At 47.7% G+C, this 21,855-nt stretch overlaps 1 protein-coding gene across 5 annotated transcripts in view; it reads left to right on the top strand.

Annotated features, from left to right (window-relative positions):
* The window catches only part of GRID2 (glutamate ionotropic receptor delta type subunit 2), a 1,388,363-nt gene that overhangs the window by 1,089,146 nt on the left and 277,362 nt on the right, over positions 1–21,855 (top strand). For all 5 annotated transcript variants that reach the window (XM_019488092.2, XM_019488089.2, XM_019488090.2 and 2 more), the window contains one exon: positions 4,002–4,199. In XM_019488092.2, coding sequence (XP_019343637.1) covers positions 4,002–4,199 — 198 coding nt within the window. The remainder of the gene's footprint in view (positions 1–4,001; positions 4,200–21,855) is intronic.

The following is a 21,855-nucleotide window of genomic DNA, read 5'->3' on the forward strand; positions in this document are numbered from 1 at the left end:
ATCTCCCTTATACTGTGCCAAGTTAGGAAGCTGTCAAAGAGTTCTGAAGAGGGCAGCTTGACAGCAGCCCCTTCACCATTGCCACTAAGTGGCAATGGTGAGGATGCTAGAGTGGTGGCAGGGCCTGATTGGGCAGTGGAGACTGCCCTATTTGCCTTGCTGCCCAGGCTGTTTGCAAGCAGCCCTGTCATTGTTCCCTTCCAACTGCGGTCATGATGGAGCTGCCTGCAGGTGGTGGTGGCAGGGGCTGATCAGGTGGTTTCTACTTGGAGGCTACCCAATCAATCCCTGCTGCCCTGGGCGGCTTGCATACAGTCCTGTAACCATTGCGGTCATGACAGCTGGACCCCCAGCAGCCCATTAAAGCAACAGCAACTTAAAACTGTGCCGGTGCCACTTCCTGTTGGCCATGGCAAGGGCTAATCAGGTTGTGGAGACCATTTGATCGGTTCATGTCCCTGGAGATAGTTTGAGGGCAGCCCCATGAGCTCTTGTCACAGTGGCAGCAGCTTATCAAGCAGGCCTGTCAGACAGCCTGTCCCATTCAATGACAGGCTCTCAGGGAGGCTGGAGGAGTTCAGGAGCAGCCTCCTCTTACTACCTGGCTGGAAAACACGTTTTTGCAATGTCTGTCACACTCCAGGCATGGGGCTGTGCATGTGTACAAATGCCATAGCAATCTATTGTTTGTGTTGCTTTGTACAAATTTTGTAGTACTAGAAAAATAATGAATGTCTAGGGTCTCTGAGTAGTAATGCCATTGGAGACTAGTACTGAAGGTTACATACTATGTCTTTTTAAGGAACACAATAGCTCAGAGGAGGCAGAGGTATTTTTTCATGTGATCAGTCAAATGAAAACCCAGATAGATATCTGTAGCCAAGCCAAGCACCTTTTGGTCACTGTGACAGTGAAAACATTCTTATAGTCACAGACATGATCTTCGGTTGCAAAACTAGGGTGAGGAAAGAAGGCCACCTGCCCCAGGCACCACCTGTAAGGGGGAAGCCCCTGCTGAGAGACTTAGTCATGGCAGCAGCAGCCCTACACTGTCCCTGCTGAGCCATAGGGGCCAAGCAGGGCAGCATCACACCAAGCAGTTTATCTGGAGCAGGGGGCAAGTGGAGAGAATGGACTGGTGCCCTCTGCCCTCCCCGCACACTCCCCTGAGCCTCTGCCACAGCCCTGTAACCAGTATGTCTATATGGGGGGGGCGGGGGGGGAGGGCAGGGGAACAAATAGAGCACCAGGGTCAGCTGACAAGGTGGCTGCTGCCTCTGCTGCTGCTGCTGGAGTGGAGCAGATGCCATTACAGAAGTGGCAGTGGCAACAGTAGCAGCAGCCCAGAAAGGTAAGCCTTTCCTTCCACACATATTTGTCTGTGCGTTTGCTCATACCCTACCCACAGGGGTGGGCAATTATTTGGGTCCATGGCCACATAGGGAGTTTTGATGAGCTGTTGTAGGCTGGGTCTCCCAACCCCAACAACTCACCAAAGCTCCTATGAGGCTTTGGGTTGGTGGGGAGCAGTGTTCAGGAGTGGGACAGGTATGATCCACTCCCTGCATGCCCTGCCCTGTGGGGGGGAGGTGGCAGGGGCTGTATGGGGGTGTGTGGAGGGGGCATGTGCATATGTGGGGGGCTGCCTCGGAGTCAGCCATGGGTGAAGGGAGGGAGGGGGTGGCAGGGGTTGTATTGACGATGTGTCCATTTGAGTGTGGGGGGGCCTGCCTGAGAGCCAGCCAAGAGGAGGGAGGGGGGAGGCAGGGGGAGTGTGCAGTAGAGCTTGCCCAGTCAACAGCTCTCTCCATAGTGCTTCATGTGGGGCCGAGCCCTGCCCAGCGCAGCTAGTGCCATGCTCCCACCAAGCCCCATCCTAGGCCCCAACCAGCACACAGCTTCTGGTGGGGCTGTTCCCAGCATAGCTATAGCTTCCCAAGCTCGCATTGTCACCAGTAGGTGAGGGAAGCAGAGTGGCACCCAGCCAGCTGCAGCCGTACCTGAAGCTGCACACTGGCTGGGACTGGCGGGGCTGTTCTGCTTTCCTCACGTCCAGCTGTGGCTGCTGAAGCTTCCCCCCACCCACCTGCCTGGAGCAGCATGGTGCAGCACAGCAGGGGCAACAGAAGGAGTCACAGCTAGAGGTGAGGGGAGCAGAACAACCCCACTGGCCCCCACCCCGGCCAGTATGCAGCTTCCAGTGGAGCTGTTTCCGATGTGGCTGCAGCTGTCCGGGTGCTGCTGTGCTCCCCTTGCCTCCAGCGGACACTCTTCCTCCTCCTCCTGACCCTTACTGTACCATTCTAGGTGGGCTGGGGGGAAGCTTCACCCTGACTTTTCTTGCTGGAGGTGTGAAGAGCAGAGGAACACCTGGCCAGCTGCAACCACACTGAGAACAGCCTCACCAGAAGCTGCACAGTGGCTGGAGATGGGCATAGGCATGGACTGCCCCAGTGGGCATGGGTGGGACTCAGCCCATGCGGAGCACTGCAGGGGCAGTCACGAGCCAGATCCAGCCAGTTGGCAGCCAGACCTTGCCTGTGGGCCTAATTTTGCCCACTTCTGCCCTACTGTCTATGGTGGTCAGGTCATACCCACACCCCTTCCCCACACTCTGGGAACATGATAAGCTCTCTACACCTTTCATGGTTTTCTGTTTTTTACTCTCATCTGAGGTGTAGAACTTTAAAACATAAAACTGGAAAATCCACAGTGAGAAAACCTGCCGATGCAATAAGAAAAAGCTGAGAGTATGGGGTAGAGGGGGTTAAACATATTTATCAAAGAAGTCACAGTATGTCAAGAGCAAGTTTGTTGCATGGAAGGACTTAAAACTAAAAGGCAGATGTATACATCTCGGAGAAAAGTGAAAGGATACAGGATTGGAAAGTGTATCATTGATTAAGTCCTTGACTAATTAATACTCTTCAGATAAGAACCAGGTAAAATAAAAGCAAACAGGAAGAAGGACAAGAATATCAGTCTTTCAAGTATAGCTGTTCTTATAAATTTTTTAACCTACAACAGTAATGATAGTATTTGTATCTGCAGTAGAAAATACCAAACTTGTTGAATCCTTCATACTTATTGGTAGTCACCTCTAGATTTGGTTCTGCATTATTGAAAATAAAGTACAAACAAGACTGTCATGCTAAAAAAAATATTTAAAAAAATATAGCCAAAAAGTTCCAAAAGTTACAGAGTTGGGTAATTCGATAGAAATAAATCTTGAAATTTAGTAGGGTCCAGGAGACACCATCAATAATGCATAGTTGTATTGGAAAGATTTATTCAGACATAATAATTAGATTTTATAAATATATACATCCATGTGTGAGCTCATATGTTTAAAACTACAAAGCACAAATAAATTTTAAAATGTAATAGTTACATGCTTGGTCTATAAAGTACTTCATGAATATGCAAATTACCATGGATCAGATCCTAATAATATTAAGTAAGCATTCCAGTATATGAAAAATGCACGTGTGTGTGTGCGGGCATGTGTGTGTGATGGTTCTTGAGCCTTTTGGATGTACCTGGTCACATTACAAATTTCAATTCCCTATCTTGAAAGCTAAAACTTTTTTCTTAAAAAAAGGTGAAATTCATGTAATACTATGACTCCTCAAACTGGAATCCACTAATCCTGTTAACTACAGCAAGGAAATTCTTTGAATAATATCAATGGGATGATTATAGTGTAAGAAAGGATATCAGAATCCCACCTGATACAGAATCCAATTTTGCTACATACACTCATTACTCACCATATGTAAATGAATGGAATTACCTGCGGACTGGAATATTACTTGTTGTGATTAAATGTATTAGTTGTGATTAAATTAAAGAAGTATTAGACCAGCTTCTTGAAGAAATAAAATAGACTGATTTTCAGATAATTTTAGTTACTGTACTTTTGCTCTTAAAAGCACCTTTGTAGTCTGTTTGGTGTTTTTTTTCCATTTCTACCTCAAGCACTTCCTTTCTCTTGTGTATAGGAAGAGCCATTTGTGATGGTATCTGAAAATGTTTTGGGGAAACCGAAGAAATACCAGGGCTTCTCAATAGATGTCTTGGAAGCCTTAGCCAATTATCTTGGCTTTAAATATGAAATTTATGTTGCACCAGACCACAAGTATGGAAGCCCCCAGGAGGATGGGTCATGGAATGGACTGATAGGAGAACTAGTGTTTAAGGTAAGGATATTAATAATTTATTAAATTAAAGGTGTATAATTAAACCAATAAATATGAAACTTATTGACTGATTTTGAAGCATTGGGTGGTTCAGCTGATGGCTAATGATGACATTTTGTGTGATGTTCACCGACTACACTAACAGGATCTGTTCATACTACCAAGGCTCTGGAGAAGGTGGACAGGATCTAAAGATGGAATGATTTATCAGTGACCCCTGGTGGCCAATTAAATAGTATTAGCAGTTTCTCAGACATCCATTATTACACTGTGGGTTTAAATAAAACAGAATAGTGGGGGCCCCTCAATATCCTAATTAATTTGGTAAGACCTGGCATAAGCAAGAAGAACATATTGTTTTAGATGTGAAAATGCATTATAGTAATTAGTAATAAACAATATCAATTATGTATAGCACTTAGAGAAATATTGATGAGATTAATAAATTAAGTATGTAATCAACAAATCTTTTACTGATGTGTAATAGTAATTTCATTATACAGTTATATAAATCAAAGGCTTTACAGAATTAATCTGTAATTAATAAACCATTTCATTCATTTCAGTTTATATTAAATGTTTAAGATCATAACACAACTAAATTAAACCAAATGAAAATAGTGCATTTCACTTTTTCATCCATCTCATCTAATCTGATCCTTTGCCTTCACCTTCCCTGATTTGAAATTGAAGATAAAAGCTTTTCAGATATACCCTGCAAACTTCATAGATAGCGGTAAAGTTTCCCTATGAATTTTACCACCCTAACTTCTGTTGCTATCTGTGGAACAAATTTTGGTTTCGTCCTTGAATGTGTGGCTCTCCCATTCCTCACCAGAACAAGGCAAAGATCTATTCTTTGTCTTTTCTATCACTGATGCTTGTCTGCTGGAACTTCTCAAGGTATGCTGTAACTCCATGGAAAATAAAGAACTCCATGGAATATAAATAGAGAAAGGGAGGTACCACTACTGTACAGCTTGAGAATATTAATATGGGAATTTAGGTGAGAGCTACTAAACTATACTATTTCACCTCTATTGCTGCTGTTGAGCATCTACAGAGGCATATGCCAGTGCAAAAAAAGGTCCAACTGAAGTCACAGCCTACCAGCTGTCTTTAAAGCATAGCTTCAGTCTCTCTCAATACAGGGCCCCAGTAAACCTATGCTATCACTGGGGCCCCCCTCTACATGTTACATGTATCACACAATTACCAGGTTAATTATGCAATTTAGACCAGCTACACATGCAAATTTACTATTGCACCATAAAAGATCCAACCATCTATAAAGTTATCACTGTAAAATGTACAATAAAATAATCTATTCAGCATTGTCGCAGGGCACCTTAGTGCCTGCTCCTAAGAGAGGAGAAACTGCCAGGGAGAGAGCCCTGGCAGAACCAAGTGAGCACAGCTGTGGGTTGCCGGAGCAACTAAGGGGAGCCAGCTGCCGGTAGGGGGCAGGGCCTGGCCCTTATAAAGCCCAGGGCCGAAGCCAGGCTGGTAGTTCTCTGCCAGCAGCCGGAGAGGCAGGAGCTCCCTCGGCCGAGATATGGGAAGGAGCCTGAGTCACAAGTACAGCTCATGATAGCCCTGGAAGCTTGAGCTATGATGGTGAGTTATGGCCATGCGGCTTGCATTTGTGTTACAGCCTAGGGGCTTGTGGTTATGCTTTGTGTTCGTGTTATTACACCCGGAGGCTTGGGCAAGTCTGTAGGGGTTGGAGGAGGCCTCAATTACTCGCACGCCAGTGCGTGAGCAACTGGCGGCGAGGAGCACGGCCAGTAGGTCGCGGGCACAACCCGTAGGTTGCAGACGGGGAACTAGACCCCGGATTGCGTGTGGGGGAACATAGACCCCGAAGGCGCAGCTCACACGCCACTGCGCGAGCAGCTGGCGGCGAGGAGCGCGGCCAGTGGGTCGCGGGCGCAACCCGTAGGTTGCGGACGGGGACCGATACCCCGGATTGCGTGTGGGGGAACATAGCCCCCCGGCCCCAGGAAAGGGGCAGTCTTACTGAGTAGCCCAGTGTGGGCACGGCGAGCCCCCAGAGAGGGGGAACGCCATTGTGTTTTATTGAGTAGCCCAGTGTGGGTGCGGCGAGCCCCCAGAGAGGGGGAACGCCCTTGTACGTTATTGAGTAGCCCAGTGTGGGCGCGGCGAGCCCCCAGAGAGGGGGAACGCCCTTGTACGTTATGGAGTAGCCCAGTGTGGGCGCACAGGCATAGCGAGCCCGGCCGCAGGCTAGTGCGGCAATCCCCCCTCAGACCAAGGCAGGGCGCTGCGGTTGCCCCTGAGAAGACAGGGAGTAGCAGCGCGGGGAGCCAGAGTCAGGGAGGGTATCCGTGCGGTTGGCCCATAGGACTGGAGGCCCGCTAGAGAGTCCTGGAGCGGAACCACACTGGCAGGGGAGGCCCAGAGTGGGCCAGACGAGAGTCCCAGCAAGAGGCTGGGCATGAGAGAGGGAGCCCAGGGTGGGCCACAGTAGAGAGACAGACCGGACAACATCCTTTACATCTGCGAGGCTTGGGGTGTGGTATCAGGGGAGGTAGGAGCCACGCATAGCCCATAAGGCTAGGGTGCTTGGGTAGCGCCCATTATACGGGGAGACCCACGAGGGGTCCAGGAGCTGACAGGCCCGAGGAAACACAAGGCAGCCTCCCTATTACATATATTCCATCAAGACGTGGCGGGCGAGAATGGAGGGTGCCCTCGGGCCGGAGTAGCGCGGTGAGAGGGCCTCAAGGAGATCGCGGCCCTCCGCGAGGACCCTGCCGTGACAAGCATTAATTTGCATATATAGCAGGGTCTGCTTCTGGGGCTGGGAGCCCAGTCAGTTGACAGAGCTCCCAGCCAGTGCACCATGCACAGCCAAGTCTGGGAGTCCCACAACTGAGGGGACTCTCAGCTCTGGCAGCACCCAGCAGCTGTGGACTCTGGGTCCCAATAGTGCCCTGCATCTGCTGGAACCCAGAGTCTGCAGCTGCAGGACTCTTGGACCCAGTAGCCATGGGGCACTACTGCAATTTACCAGCCCCAGGGGTGCCCCTCATGGCTGGGAGCTCTTTCAGCTGAGGGGCCTTCCAGCTATGGGAGCTTACTTCCATGGGACTGGCATTAACTCCCAGTGGGTTCTAATGCCTGATTCCACAATCACTCATTAGATCCCATCACATCTTTACCTGCACATGTAGTCGGGGCCTGGTTGTATCACTCTGTAGATGCTCAATAACACCTGCAGAAGAGACCTAGAGATAATGCAACCTTGCACAGCTGTTCCCCACAGACTCCATCTGGAGCCCATCTGGACCCCAGATTTCAGTCATTCCTAAGAGTGGCTCTGGGGTTCCCCCTGTGACTGCATCCGTTCAGAACAGCAGTATGGTGGGTGGGTTTCTCTTTCCAGTGCTTGCTCCCAGACACTGGGAGACATGAAGGTGGGACATGGGGTGGGGGGAGGGGGACAAGGGGCATCAGGGAGAAAATGCAAGAAGAAAAAACTCAACTGCTGTCACTGCTATCCCCTGCCAAGCCCAGCACTCTGAACAGCTGCAGCCCAAAGCTGGAGCAAGGCAAGAGAGTACCCAGATCAGCCAGGGTAGCAGAGTGGCAGCTAACTGTTATACATACAGTAGGAGATGGTACCAGAGCTAGAGAAGTTCAGCCTAAAAATATAACAAGTGAAAGAACAAACAGCAGTTGGAGAGGACAGGAAAAAGTGAATAAGGTTAGTAGTGAGAGGAGTATATGGTTACATAGATTAACTGCAGATAATAAGTTTGGTCTTGATCATTATCTATTAGTCCAAGCACTTAATGATCTAAGGCCCTGTATCTGATTTCAATGGCCCCTACTCTTTGTTGAAATTGCCCATAAGGCCCTGTATCTGATTTCAGTGGCCCCTACTCTTTGTTGAAATTACCCATAAAATTTTACCTGCAAATTTTGCAAATTGCTTCCACAACCAATCATTGAGTTATTTACACTTACGTCATTTTTTGGTGGCTCCATGCAATGTGTTAGTGGGTAAGTGAACTGAAAGCAGTATAGACATAGCAGAAAGCACAGTCCTGGCCTTGCAGAACTTTCATTCTAAAAACTGAAGAGAAACCTCTTACCAACCTGTCTTGAAAAACTGATTCCTTCTTACTGACTGTTAGCTCTGCTCTGCTTCCAGAACTCAAAAATCTACCTATGGAATGGAAAATATTCTTTAGAAAAAGTATCTGAATTATTGTAAAAAAAATATTTATGGAATTGCTTGATTTCTGTCATTCAAGTAGTAGTCCTGTTAGCATCATGTGAAGGTAGTTCATGAATCCATGATCTGAGCTCTGGACTTCGGTACACGAGCCATGTACAATGTGTACATGCACAAATCAAATATTTTCTAAATGTCTTGGAAAATTGCAACATTCTCATGACAGATTGTTGAGTGAATCACAGTGAGAGGATGGTGTGTATGATATGCCTGAGATACCCCTGCTGTAGCACATACAAGATTGTACTTGCTATGTTGAACTGAGCAAAACCTTGTGTAATGCATCTACATAGTAGTTTCCCAAGATATGCAGGTTTCCAGTCTCCATTGTTCCTAGGGACATTCAAACCCTGGTCTTTAAATTTAAGTATTTGTCTTTCTCATGAATTCCCCATACCCTATATCCCTTTTCTCCCAGACTCCCTTCTCTTTTTATGTCTGTGAACTCATTGGGCTATCCCCATGAGCGCACACATGCAGGGGTGCACATTCCCTACAGGACAAATAGTAGTGGCACATATTTGTGCAGCTCCTATTTGTCCCTGGACACACCCATGCACATCCATTCTGGCACGTGGCAAATTGTCCCTGGTGGAGTATGGGAGGCTGGAGCCAGCACCTAGGCCTTATCTACGTCCTGGGGGCCTCCCAGGGCTGCAGCAGTGGCTGTCTGGGTGCTTGGTTCACGACCAGTGGCCAAAGCATAGCTCTGGCCAATCAGGCTCCCTTTCTGGTGGTGCAAACTACTGCCGCCTGTACCACACTGCTTTTTTTTAGTGGCAAGTTTTTTTAACACTGATTTTTTTTTCTTTTTTTTTTTTTTTTTTTTTGACACTGGAGGGTTTTTTTAACACTTTTTTTTGTTTGTATGTTTGTTTACACCACTGCCACATTTACGCCTATGGGGATGCACCCCATTGGTGCAAATGCAGAGAGGTAACAGAAATAATGGAGAAAGGGACAGTTTCTATGCCATGTCTTCTGAGAGAAACAACATAGAATGAGCAATCCAGCAGAAGAGAGAATTAGGAAAGGGTAATTTTATGCAATTTGCATCACACAGATTCTACCTGAATCAGGAGCTGATGTGGCTCTCAGCATAAGTGAGAACAGTCTTAGGAGGTGTTCTAATTTATGGCAACCTTACTTGGCCATCCCTGTCTCCTCTGTAGCATGCTAGGCGCCTCATCCAAAGAAAGATGTAGAGGCCTCCAACTTAAGTGTCACAATGCATAGCTTTTACGCAAATTTAGGCGTGCGAGCCCAAAACAGGAATCAAAAGCAACCAGGCTTCCTAAACAATAGAAGCAAGAGAGTTAGGTGCTGAGCTAGGGATGTTTATAGCTACCCAATAGGAAACCATAATAAGAGAGGTGTGTTTTGTAATCCCATCCACATCCAGCGTGCAGGAGTCTGATGCAGAGATGGAACTGCCAGAGAGAAACTTCCATAAACTTAGAAGCTGAAACCTGTTCCTGCAGTACATATCTACACCTATTCTTTGAAAGAACTGAAAGGAACTCTCTTTGTAAAGGAGCTGGTGGTGATGTTGATACCTGCCTTTTATGTAATAACTTAGCCTAGAGGTTAGAGCACTTCCCAGGAAATGAGACCTGGGTTCAAGATACTTTTAAACTTCAGTCACATCTCCCACCACCTCCTCTGCCCCCTATCCCACCTTGCCACTTCCTGTCAGGCATGGCTCCAGCTCCTTTCTCTCCTGGGCTTGGAGCTACATCCCCCACCACACAGAGAGTACCCTGACTAACAGGCTATAGACAAGGCTCAGATATGGCCACTTTTCAGGCTCCACTCCTGTGGAAGCTGGGCCAGTATATACCTACAGATGGAAGATGAAAAGATCAGATGTTCTCTGGAGCTTGTGCATTCGAATCAGAAATAATCCTGGGAGCTAGGTCTGAAATCCTGTCTTAAATGCACCTTAACCACTAGGCTTACAAAGTCATGCTCCCTTTGGTTTCTTTTTTTTCTGACTCAATAAAACTTTTATGCAAGTGGCTCTAAGGTGAAGGGTGGAAGGTATCCCCATTGAACTAAGCTGGTAGCTTAGGCCCTTGTTACACCTTACACTGTAAGCAGCACAAATGTTGATCAGCTTAATGCTAGCTTGGAGTTTGGGGGAGTCACATCTTGAAGTTAAAAACCTTTTCTGACTGTCTCCCACCTGCACAGCTGTGACTTGACACAGAGGCCTGGTGAGCAGGGCTGGTGAGCCAGGACAGGTTTCTATCCCTGCTCTGTGGGCATAGTTGTGAGAGATGGTTGTTGGGGTGGTGTAGGAACATGTAACTAACAATGTCACCTGCCTCCTCTGGAACAACAGCACAGATGTGGACTGCATGCTGGTGGCTCAATATGATGAGGCGGTGCCTTCCTCCCTCCCACCACTGCTGCCACTGGGGCTGCTATCTGCTCTCACCAGGCCAGGCAGCAAGGGAGCCATCAGTGCCTAGCTGGGTTGGGCAACAGAGCCAGCTCCAGACCACCTCCTACACAGTGCCCTCCACATCCTTGGTGCCCTGCATGTAACTTTCCTCTTTCTCTTTGTCTTGCCTTGCAGCAGCATCCTGATGTACTGGCTCTCACTTTCTATGCCTCACTCCCCCTCACTCCTTGCAAGCCCTGGCCCACCTCAAGCTGTTGCCATCTTCATCTTCACACAGAAAAACCATGCAGGGGAGGGCCACTGTATCCTGAGATACTGGGGAGCACAGCTGTGGGGAGTGGCCACACCGTAATGGAACAAGGAGCAATGTGGATCAAAGATAATCCCGCCCTGGGGTGGTGTAACTTTGAGCTGCTCTGTGAGTGCTTTAAGCCACTTAAAAGTGTTTATGTGTGGCCAGTCTAAGGGTTAAGAGCTCCAGGAGCTGCCTAAAATTACCATGTAACAAGGCCTTTAGTGCTTAGGGCACTCCCCTGAGAGCTGAAAATGTGGGCTGGAACCCCATCTTTGGACCCAGATCTTCCGTTTCTTGGACGAGTTCTCAAAACCCAAGGCCAAGGGTGTCAAAAGTCTGGTCCATGGAGTTGCTCCATCCAGCTCATCAGGTGACAGCAGAACAGGGAATTTGGAGGCATGGTCAGCAGTAGGTGGGGCATACCACAGAATGTAGGGCCCAAAGGGCCCTGGTGCAAATGGCCATCAGTGGGCACCTGGCCCACCACCACTGCATGGCTTCACCACAGCATTTGCTGCTTGGCCTACAGCTACTTTCCCTGCTGCCACTATGGGGTCACTGCTGCAGTGACCGTCACTACGGCGGCCAGCGCTGCTGCTCCCTGGCTCAGGTTGAATTGGGCCTAAAAGGATCCCTAGCAGCCAGGATTTGGCCCAGGACCCCCCGGTGAATTTGACATCCCTGCAATAGGCTATAGTAGAAAAAGTAGGTAACAACACTGACACTATTCTTGTGTTTTTTAACAAAGGATCTGTGGCTGATGCGCTGAAATCAAAGCTGTCAGTGTCCATTAGGCATGCTCAAAGTGTATCTGCAGATTGCATTCCTCAGGGGACTAAGATGCCTCTCTCCCTTCTTGATGGATCTGAATGGGGCTTATAGGCAGCAGTTGGGCACCTAGCTACTCAGACTGGGGCAGTTCTTGGCATGTGCAGAAAACAGAACTGCCAGTGCCTAGGGCACTTTTGGGTCAAAAGAAGATGTTTCTGGTGAGCTTAAGTGTTTCCAGGTTGAGGGGGACACTGAACAAGATTTCTGGATTGTAACTGTATAGTGAGGTTTATTAAAACAGCATAACTAAGATTATGATAGCTGGTGATAAGTTGTTAAAACTTACGGAGTGGAGTGTTTTACATGGCTATAGTTTGGATTGGCAGCTTTACACCTAAATATTGACATAATTGCATACATTTATCTTTGTTCCTGTAAAGCACTTAGTGAACCTTGACTTCTGCCTACAGATATATCTCTGATTTATTTTGACATGATAGGCATTTAATTTTTCTACATTCCATTTTTTATGTAACTTGACAGAATCTGTACCTAATTAGGAACACTCACCTTCAGTGGATCAACTGTTAAGTGAAAACTGGTAATCACTATGGGTCTGATTCACAGTTCATGATATCACTATGCGTATGGTCCACAACTCAGTCAATAAGAAGTGCAGGTGTTTAGCACCTCTGAAAATCAGATCTTATGTTCCCAATTCACCACTTGCTGTTTGGCAAGCAGTGTGATAGCAGTGGGGATTTTGCCTGAGAAAAGAGCACTGAATAGGGACTGTTTGTAAAATCCTGACTCTGTTGAAATTAGTAGCAACACTCCTGTTGACTGTTGTGTGTTCAGTGAGTTATGTACTGATGCCTTTATCTTTCCATCAAATGAGTTGTCCTTCATTTATGACAGCCAGTTTTTAATTATAAAAACCATGAATCAACCACAGTGATACACTAGCCACACTTGTGAACCACAGTGATACACTAGCCACACTTGTAGCAGCCAGGATTTTTCACTATAATGGTACTAGCCATAGGCATTACTGATAGTTCTTAATATCAGTAGTTAAAAAAATTTTCTTGTGTAACACTGTGGTTACAATTTGGGGATGGTTAGGCAATAGAGTAGAATAGTCCCACACATTCTTTGTGAAAAAGAAATCTAAACACAATAGCACTGGAAAGACACTGCTCTCTTACCTTTTCTTTCACACACACTCCCCTTTACTACCACATTGGACATAATTATATCACAATTACTGCTGTAATGTGGCAAAGGAAATTAAATGCTTCCGCTAGGACAACACTGTTCCTCTGTGATAGCTGGCTGATAACCGCAGTAGAATGGTAATGCTGAAAGAATTTTATCCGGGGAGCTAAGGCAACATATTACCAAGTCTGATACTGCTTTTTCACATAATGTCCTTCAACACATCTTATGTGAAAACACTTTTATCTCTAAAAAGCTATGAATAATGCTAACAGTTAACATTGTAGTAATCACCATATTTAGTCAAATCCAAGATGAGATATTTTTCACCCATTCAACATGGGGGGGGAAAAAAGCCCCTCATTTTGGATTCCAGTACAAGGTGGAAGGGTCCAGGCAGCTGCTGCAACTCCAGTTCCCACCCTGAGCCCAGGCTGGGGCCGGAATCAGAGCCACAGCAGTCACCTCTTCCTTCCCTCTGCCTGCCCCCCACAGCCTCTGCCCCCTATCCCCCCTTGCCACTTCCTGTCAGGCATGGCTCCAGCTCCTTTCTCTCCTGGGCTTGGAGCACAGTGGCAGCAGCTCCAGGCCAAGCACCGCTGCATGGCTGGGTAGGTGTCAGAATGTCCATACACTCTGTGCCCCAAGAGGGAATGGAGCTGGAGCCATGCCTGACGGTAAGCAGAGAGAGTGGGGGAGAAAACAAACAGAGGCTGTGAAGGGAGGAACCTGTGGGGAGCAGGTGGGGGGAAGAACCTTAAGGAAGGGGCAAAGGAAGGGGGCAGGTGCCAGAGAGCATGGGTGACAGGGGCACAGGCATCACAAGGTGGGGGGGGAAGGCTGCAGGGGACCCCACAGAGGTCAGGGGGAAAGGGGGTTGTCTGCCCCCCACAGCCACCTACCCTGTCCCCACTACATGGCCCCCTCCCCGTCCGCTGCTTTCCCCACTTCTGGTTTAATCTCAGAGGAATAAATTTATGACCCTTCAATCATGAGCAACTGGTGCCTCCTAATACTGGGGAGGCACCAGCGTCTGGTCACTGACTGGGGTGCCGGGGGCAGAGGGAGAAAAAAAATTGTGAGGGGGGGCCTAAGCCCCCACATGTGTGCACACACCACCCCCTGCATGAAAACTGGTGGGGGAAGGGGAAAGGGCCATGGAGGGGAGGGAGTGAGGCTGGGGCTGGCACCAGGCAGGGATCAGGTTCGGGGAAGGGGTCCACTGCACCCATGCGGCTGCCCCTTCCCCCACACCAAGGATCATTGCCCAGCACCAGCATTGATGTCCACTGCCCCCCAATCCTGTGCTGGCCCTGGCTGCCTCCCCGCACCAGGCCCAGTGCAGCCCTAGCTCCGCACCACCCGGAGGCGGGGCCCAGGGCTGGAGTGTGGCTAGCCTCGGCTGCGTCACTGGGCTGGAGGAGACGGAGCCCCTGGGACCCACGCCTCGCCCCATCTAAGCCATTCCAACACCCTCCTCTGGTGCCAAAAAATGCTGATGGGAACCTTTTTTTTTTAACAACATTTTATTAAAAACACACGTTTTACTCAACACTTACAAAACTTCACATATTAAGTATTTTTGTTTTACCAAAATTTCATATGGCAAAAACAACTACATATCCAAAAACATACAACTACATATATTAAACCTTTAAAAAATATACATCAACTTCCAACAACAGAACCCCTTACAGAACTATTTCTTTATACAGAAACCAATGTAAAAACTAACTCAGTAACTACCTAAAACTTTCTGCCCTTCCCACCAGTCCTCTATGTTGGTTTACTGAAACCAGTTTGTCCAGTCCTTTCTCCTCCACTTCTTCTCTGCCTCATCTTCTCTGATCTCTTGTCCTGACTGATGTAGAATTTCAGTTTGTACAGCCCCAGCTTCAAGCACTCTCTTTCAGTGAAAGCCTTAAAAAAACTAGAGATTTATTATTTTCCATAAATTAGTTTTAAAATATGCTAATAAAGTCCTTAAAGTTTTCTTTGGTCTCTTTGGTATGAGTTGATATAGTACCATCTCCTGCACTAACAACAGGTTTATTTTGGTGACACTCAAAAACCAGCAGACCCTTTTGAACACTGGCTTGGCAAACATATACTCCCAAAACATCCCACCATTTCTTCTTCCCCACATCTCTCCCCTGGGCACGCATCAGGGCACACTAGATGAACTCATCAGGCTCTATCTGTGTTGCACCTCTGTCACCAGCAAGATAGTCAATATTCTTACAATCATCCACACTAAGTCAGCATGTTCCCGTTTTAGATTTTTACCTGCCACCACTTCCCACACCTTCATTTGTTCTTCTGTGAAGTTTCCTTCCAGTGCCTTCCTGTCTCTTTCTCTTACTGCTTTCATCAGTTTCATATGATCCTTCAAGACCTCCAGCCATACCTTCCCTGTTTTATACCTCTGCATGAAACTTTCCATTCTGGTGTAATGAATTGGCTGTTGCCATGCCCATAGACTCTTCAGAGAGACCCAATATACTCCCCATTTCCTCAAAAATGCAGTTGTGTGAAATCAGGTGATATGTTCTGCTTTCCTGTCTCTGTTCATTGTCACCTTGCATACTGCGCTTACATATTTTGCATAGATGAACAATCCCAAATCTGGCATCCCCCATCTCTTTTTCTTTGTACAGGTGAGCTCTAGCTAACCTTTCTCTTTTCACATTCTAAAAGAATACACACATTTCCCTCTGTTCTTTTGTTATCTGGCACCATGTCAATGGGAATACAATTCCTGTATACAGAATAATTGGCAGTAGCACAACCTTAACTGCTGCCACTTTTCTGGCAAAGGACAGCATCCTTCCAGACCATAACCAAAGTTTTTTGCTGTATCCTTGCCAACACCTTTTCCCATGCTGTATTATCTTTCTTCTCGGTGTCCATCAGGATCCCTAACACTAATTTAGCTCTCTCTCATTTGAGGGTCTTCTCAAAATCCCTCCATTTTACCACTCCCATTATGGTGCTTTTCAATCTATTTACTTTAGCTCCCATCACTTCTCTATATTCTGATGTATGTTTTAGCACCCTTCCCATTGAAAGTCTATCTCTAACCACTACTTATATCATCCATGTATAGTATGCATTTTACCTTTTTCCCCTCCTGGTACCTTTATTTCACTTATGACCTTGTCTTTTCTTATTCTTTGTACTAATGGTTCCATTAGCAGTAGTAATGACACCACATAGAAGTTAGTAATGGCAACAGGAGGCACACTTGCCTCACTCCTGTAAGGATTTGGAAGCAAGCTAAGGAAGTATGGGTTGGATGAATGGACTGCAAGGTGGATAGAAAGTTGACTGAGTTGTCAGGCTCAAAGTGTAGTGGTCAGTGGCTCAAGATCTAGTTGGTACCTGGTACCAAGTGGAGTGTACCAAGGGTTTTTCTGGGGGCTAGTTTTGTTAAATATTTTCATTAACAGTCTGGAAGATGGGATGGATTGTACCCTAAGCAAGTTCATGGATGGCACCACACTGAGGGCTGTAGTAGATATGCTGGAGGGTAGGGCAAGAATTCAGAGTGACCTAGACAGATTGGAGGGTTGGGCCAAAAGAAATCTCATGGGCGTGTCTAAATGAATGTGCACATGCCTCTTGCCCTGTCTCAAACCCCTTTGAGGCGGGGCAAGAGGCACATGCAAGAATGAAAAAATGTTCCCCCCACTGCAAACTTGCAGTGCACGGAGAAAATTAGACACCAGGAGTCAAACAAAAACCCAGGGGAAAAAACTGGGTCAGGGCAATCGGAGGCTTATTCCTCCAGGGATGCTCAGGCAAAGTGCCAGAGCATCTCTATGATTGGCCCTTTACCTGGTCCTGAAGCATGCTGCCTTCCTGCTGGCTGCAGATCCAGGAAGAGCCAGGCATGGCACAATTTGCTCTATAACAAAGTGCATGTCTGAGCACATGCACTGAGGCAAAAACCCAGCTAAAATTTGCACCACTTTTATTTGAGCTGCTGCAAGTGCACATGCTTGCATGTGTGGATGTGCCCCATTGGCATGCCCACACAAGCATGCAAGTGCCTCTTGCCCCGCCTCAAACCCCCTTGAGGTGGGGCAACAGGCACATGCAGGAACAAAAAAATATTCCCCAGCGCGGGGAGAAAATTAGACCTCTGGATATCCAGGGGTCTAAAAAAAGTGAAGTATAAAAAAGTGATGCCCTGAGGAAACCAGAGGCTGGGTCCTCCATAGAGATGCTCTGGCTGGCAGAGCATCTCTTTGGTTGGCCCCTCGCCCTTGTGCTGAAACACGCAGCCAGCCAGGCTCTGTGTTTTAGCACCAGGGCTCTGATGCTTGTAAGTAAGGGATCGGGGGGCTGGAGGAGGGGGGAAGGGACTGTAGGGGGGACCTCCACTGGCCCCACCCACTTCCCCAGCCCCCCTCCAACTCCTGTCAGCCCCCCTGAGGCCCCTGGCCCCTCCCCCTGCCCCCTGCTCTGGCCAGCCCAATCCCCCCAAACCACCCCATCCCTGTCCCCCCATGCCATACTTTAAAAAGAAAACAAAAATACCCTGGCATTTACCAGAAGTCGGAGCTGCCATCTGGATGCCTGGGGCCCCGCCCACACAGTGCGGGGCTGGGTGACAGCCCCGGCCCAGGCCCTCCTGCCTCCCACTTTCCTGTGCTGCCTGAGCAGGCTCTGCCAGGAGGTCCTGGAGCCCTGCCACCCCTGCTTCTAAGGTAAGCAAAGGCTTTTTTTTCCCATTTTTTCTGTTCTCTTTCTGGGGGGAGGGGGTTTAAGTGATGGTGCCTGGGGTTGTGGGGGTAGCCTTGGGGACCTGGGAGTGCAAGGTGGGGGGTGGGACACCCATCCGGGGGTCTGGGAGAGCAGGGGTTGGGGCTGGGTGGGGCAGCCATTGCGGGGGCTTCAGCAGCTGGTGGGGGATGGGGCCAGGTGGAGCAGCAATTGGAGGACTGGGGTGGGGCATGTGAGCCTGGCAGAGGGGGGTGGTGGCCCCTGTTGGGGGGCCATACCCCTTGTGTGAGAGACAAACCCTCTGTTGGGTGGGGGAAGAACTTTGGGTGGGGGAAGAACCCCTTGTGTGGGGGACCAACCCCTTGTGTGGGTGCCATCACCCTGTGGGAAGGAAGCAAAATATGTATTCATGAATTCATGAAACCTGTATTTAGAGTTCACTTTATTATTATGATAAGAGACTTGCTTTAAGACTGTAGATAGATCAATAAAACATTGCCCAACTGATCACTGTCTCTTTCTCTCTCTCTCTCTCTCTCTCTCTGTGTCTTTATAGTGGTCTTTTGTTTTACTTGTGGAGGAACATGGATTTGGGGGTATTTTAGAGAGTGACTTTGGGGTTTTTTTATCAGGGTTTTTTCAGTTTTCCAATAGGGAACACCAGAATTCCTGCTAGGGAGGCCAGTGACAGGACCCTGCTTGCTCAGAGCTGGCACCTTGGACCCATCTGGCTGTGGCTGACCTCCTGGACAAATGGGGCCAGGAGATCATGCTTTGACAGTTCAAAGCAGGCCACCATACCCGGAACATCTTCCGGGTGATAGCTGCCCAGATGGCCAGGCACGAGGCACAGATGGCAGTAGTGCAGCACAAAGGCCAACCCTGCAACTGCAGTGCACTGGCAGCTGGCCCAGAGGGGCAGATGCCTTTACTGGCTGTGCAGTCCCCATCTGAGTCTGGCAGGTGTGCAGCAGGTGACAGCCAGGCAGCAGCCCCTACTGCCAGACTGCTGCAGTGGGTAGAGGGTGCAGGGAACTCTCAGGGCTGCTTCAGCAGTCCAGCTGGCACAAGGGGTAGTGTCTACAGGTACCAATTGGCTGGACCCCAGAAGCTCCTGAGAGCTAGTAGCCCTGAGCTACTTGCCAGGGTGCCTTTTTATACTGCTGGGGCCAGGACAGGGCAGCTTTTTATACTGTTGGGGACAGCACAGGTGCTAGACCTGGGCTCTAGCTCCCCCTGGCTGAAGATCCAGGAGGAGCCAGACAGGGTTATTTTGCCCCAAGTGGCACAATTTGCTCCACAACAAAGTGCATGTCCGAGCACGTGCGCTGAAGCAAAAAGCCCTGGCTCAAATTTGCACCACTTCTATTTGAGCTGCTGCAAGCACACATGCTTGCATGTGTGGACATGCCCGTGAGGTTCAACAAGGACAAGTGCAAAGTCCTTCACTTAGGATAGAAGAATCCCATTCATTGCTACTGTCTTGGGACCAAGTGGTTCAGCAGCAGCTCTGCAGATAAGGACCTGGGGGTTACAGTGGACAATAAGCTGGATACATGTCAACAGTGTGCCCTTGTTGCCAAAAAGGCTAATGGCATACTGGGCTGTGTTGGTAGGTGTGTAGCCAACAGGTTGAGGGAAGTGATTATTCCTCTCTATTCGGCACTGGTGAGGCCACATCTGGAGTACTGTATCCAGTTTTGGCCCCCTCCACTATAGAAAGGATGTGGACAAGTCAGAGAGAATCCAGTGGAGGGTGACAAAAATGGTTAGGGGGCTGGGGAACAGGACTATGAGGAGAGGCTAAGGGAACTGGGCTTATTTAATCTGCCGAAGAGAAGACTATGGGGGGGATTTGATAGCAGTCTTGAACTACCTGCAGAGTGGTTTGAAAGAGGCTGGAGCTAGACTGTTCTCAGTGATGGCAGAACAGGGAGAAATGGTCTCAAGTTGCAGCAAGGGAAGTTTAGGTTGGATATTAGGAAAAACATTTTCACTCAGAGGGTGGTGAAGCACTGGAACAGGTTACCTAGAGAAGCGGTGGAATCTCCATCCTTGGATGGTTTTAAGAACAGTCTTGACAAAGCCCTGGCTGGAATGGTCTAGTTGGGAATGGTCCTGCTTTGAGCAGGGGGTTGGACTAAATGATCTCCTGAGGTCCCTAACAACCCTAATTTTTTATGCTTCTACCATTTCAAAAACTCCAATTAGATACCCATTACTTTGGATTTGATTGTCTGCTTCTCTACACAATAGCCTAATCAAACATATACATTTCTCTAGGAACCCTATTTTTCCTTGTACTTCAAACACGGCTGAGGGGGGATCTGGAGTTTACAAACTCACCAGGGGGGATCAGTGGGAATTGGGGGAGGCTCTAATCCCCCGGGCATCACCCGGGGTTACTAGGAATAATGGCCACAAATTGTTAGAGAGAAGGTTCAAGCTGGACATCAGGAGACACTACTTTACAGTTAGGGCTGCCAGGCTCTCGAATGGGCTCCCAAGTGAGGTGGTACTCTCTTCTCCATTGAGGGTCTTCAAGAGGAGGCTGGACAGATATTTGGCTGAGATGATATGATCCTGGCACCCATTCCTGCCCGGGGCAGGGGGTTGGACCTGATGATCTGTTTAGGTCCCTTCTGACTCCAAGTACTCTGATACTATAAATATGTAAGCACGATTCACTGTATCATATACTTTTTTTTAAATCTAGGCTTGCTATAACTGTGTTTGTTTTCCTCTCTTGTATCAGTGATCACTCTGATCGCAGTATATCTCTGATCAGTGTACCTGGTACTGGTCTTCATGTATTATCTTCTGGAGATTTTTCCTCATCCTCCAAGGTGTCTAGCCATTAACCTATAGCTCATATTTAGGAATGTAATTGGTCGCCAGTTTTTCAGGAGTTCCTTCTCCCCTTTCTTGAAGTGTAAGATCACAGCGCCTCTTGTAAAATCTTTCCCTGCCTCCCCTGTTTCCACTATTTCCTCAAAAACTTCCACTATATCCCTCTCTAGCCATGCCCAACACTTCTTGCAAAATTCCACAGGCAGTCCATCTGCTCCTGGTGATTTCCCTCTTCTAAAAGTTTTTAAGCACTCCTCCACTTCCTTTAAGCTTATCTTTTCTTCCATCTTCTTTGCTTCCTCCTCTTCTACTTTCTGTTCAATCTCTTCCAGCAAATCCTTCATTTCTTCCTTTCTGTTTCCTTTCTCTAATGTAGTTCTTAATAAATCTTCTTATTGGCTCTAACACCTCCTCCTGCTTTTCTAGCCAGGTACCACCTTCTTCCTGCACCACTTTAATGCTTCTTTCACCATCTTCACTGTAGCCAAAAACTATTGGGACCACTCTTCATATCCTCCCAGCCAGGGTGCTTACACTAAAAACATTTTCTCTCCCATCTTTCTTTTAAACCAGATTTATATCTCTTGCCCTGTTTCTTCTAGTTCTTCTTGTATCTGTTTTCTTTCTGTAGCTTCCTTTAGCAGCTCCTGCATCTTTGTAGCTCTTTCAGCTCTTTTTGTTCTTTCCTCATGGTTCTTCAGCCTTCCTTCCAGAAGAGTTCTCCCATCCCCTTCTTCACCATCTTCCACCATTCTCTGGTCCTTTTAAAATATTTCTTCACTGTTCTCCACATCTCACATGGTCTTATGTACACTTCTTGACATATCTTCTCATCTTATAACAGTTGCACAGTTAATTTCCACACTCCCCTTCCCCTTATGGACTCTTACCAACATTTAGTTCTGCCTTCAGCATCCAGTGATCGCTAAATGCTAGCCATATGGTTTCTTTCTTCCTTATCTCTAGTTCTTTTGATACAAACACTAAGTCAATACTTGATGGTTTTTTTTCCACTGGGGTCAATTCTAGGGAGTTTGACTCCATCCACTCCCCCTACCATTTCACATGCCTGATGCTCTTCAAAACTGTCTGATCACTTTTATGGCTAGGAAGGCTTCCATTT

Source organism: Alligator mississippiensis, chromosome 2, assembly GCF_030867095.1.
Source record: "Alligator mississippiensis isolate rAllMis1 chromosome 2, rAllMis1, whole genome shotgun sequence".
Taxonomy (NCBI): domain Eukaryota; kingdom Metazoa; phylum Chordata; order Crocodylia; family Alligatoridae; genus Alligator; species Alligator mississippiensis.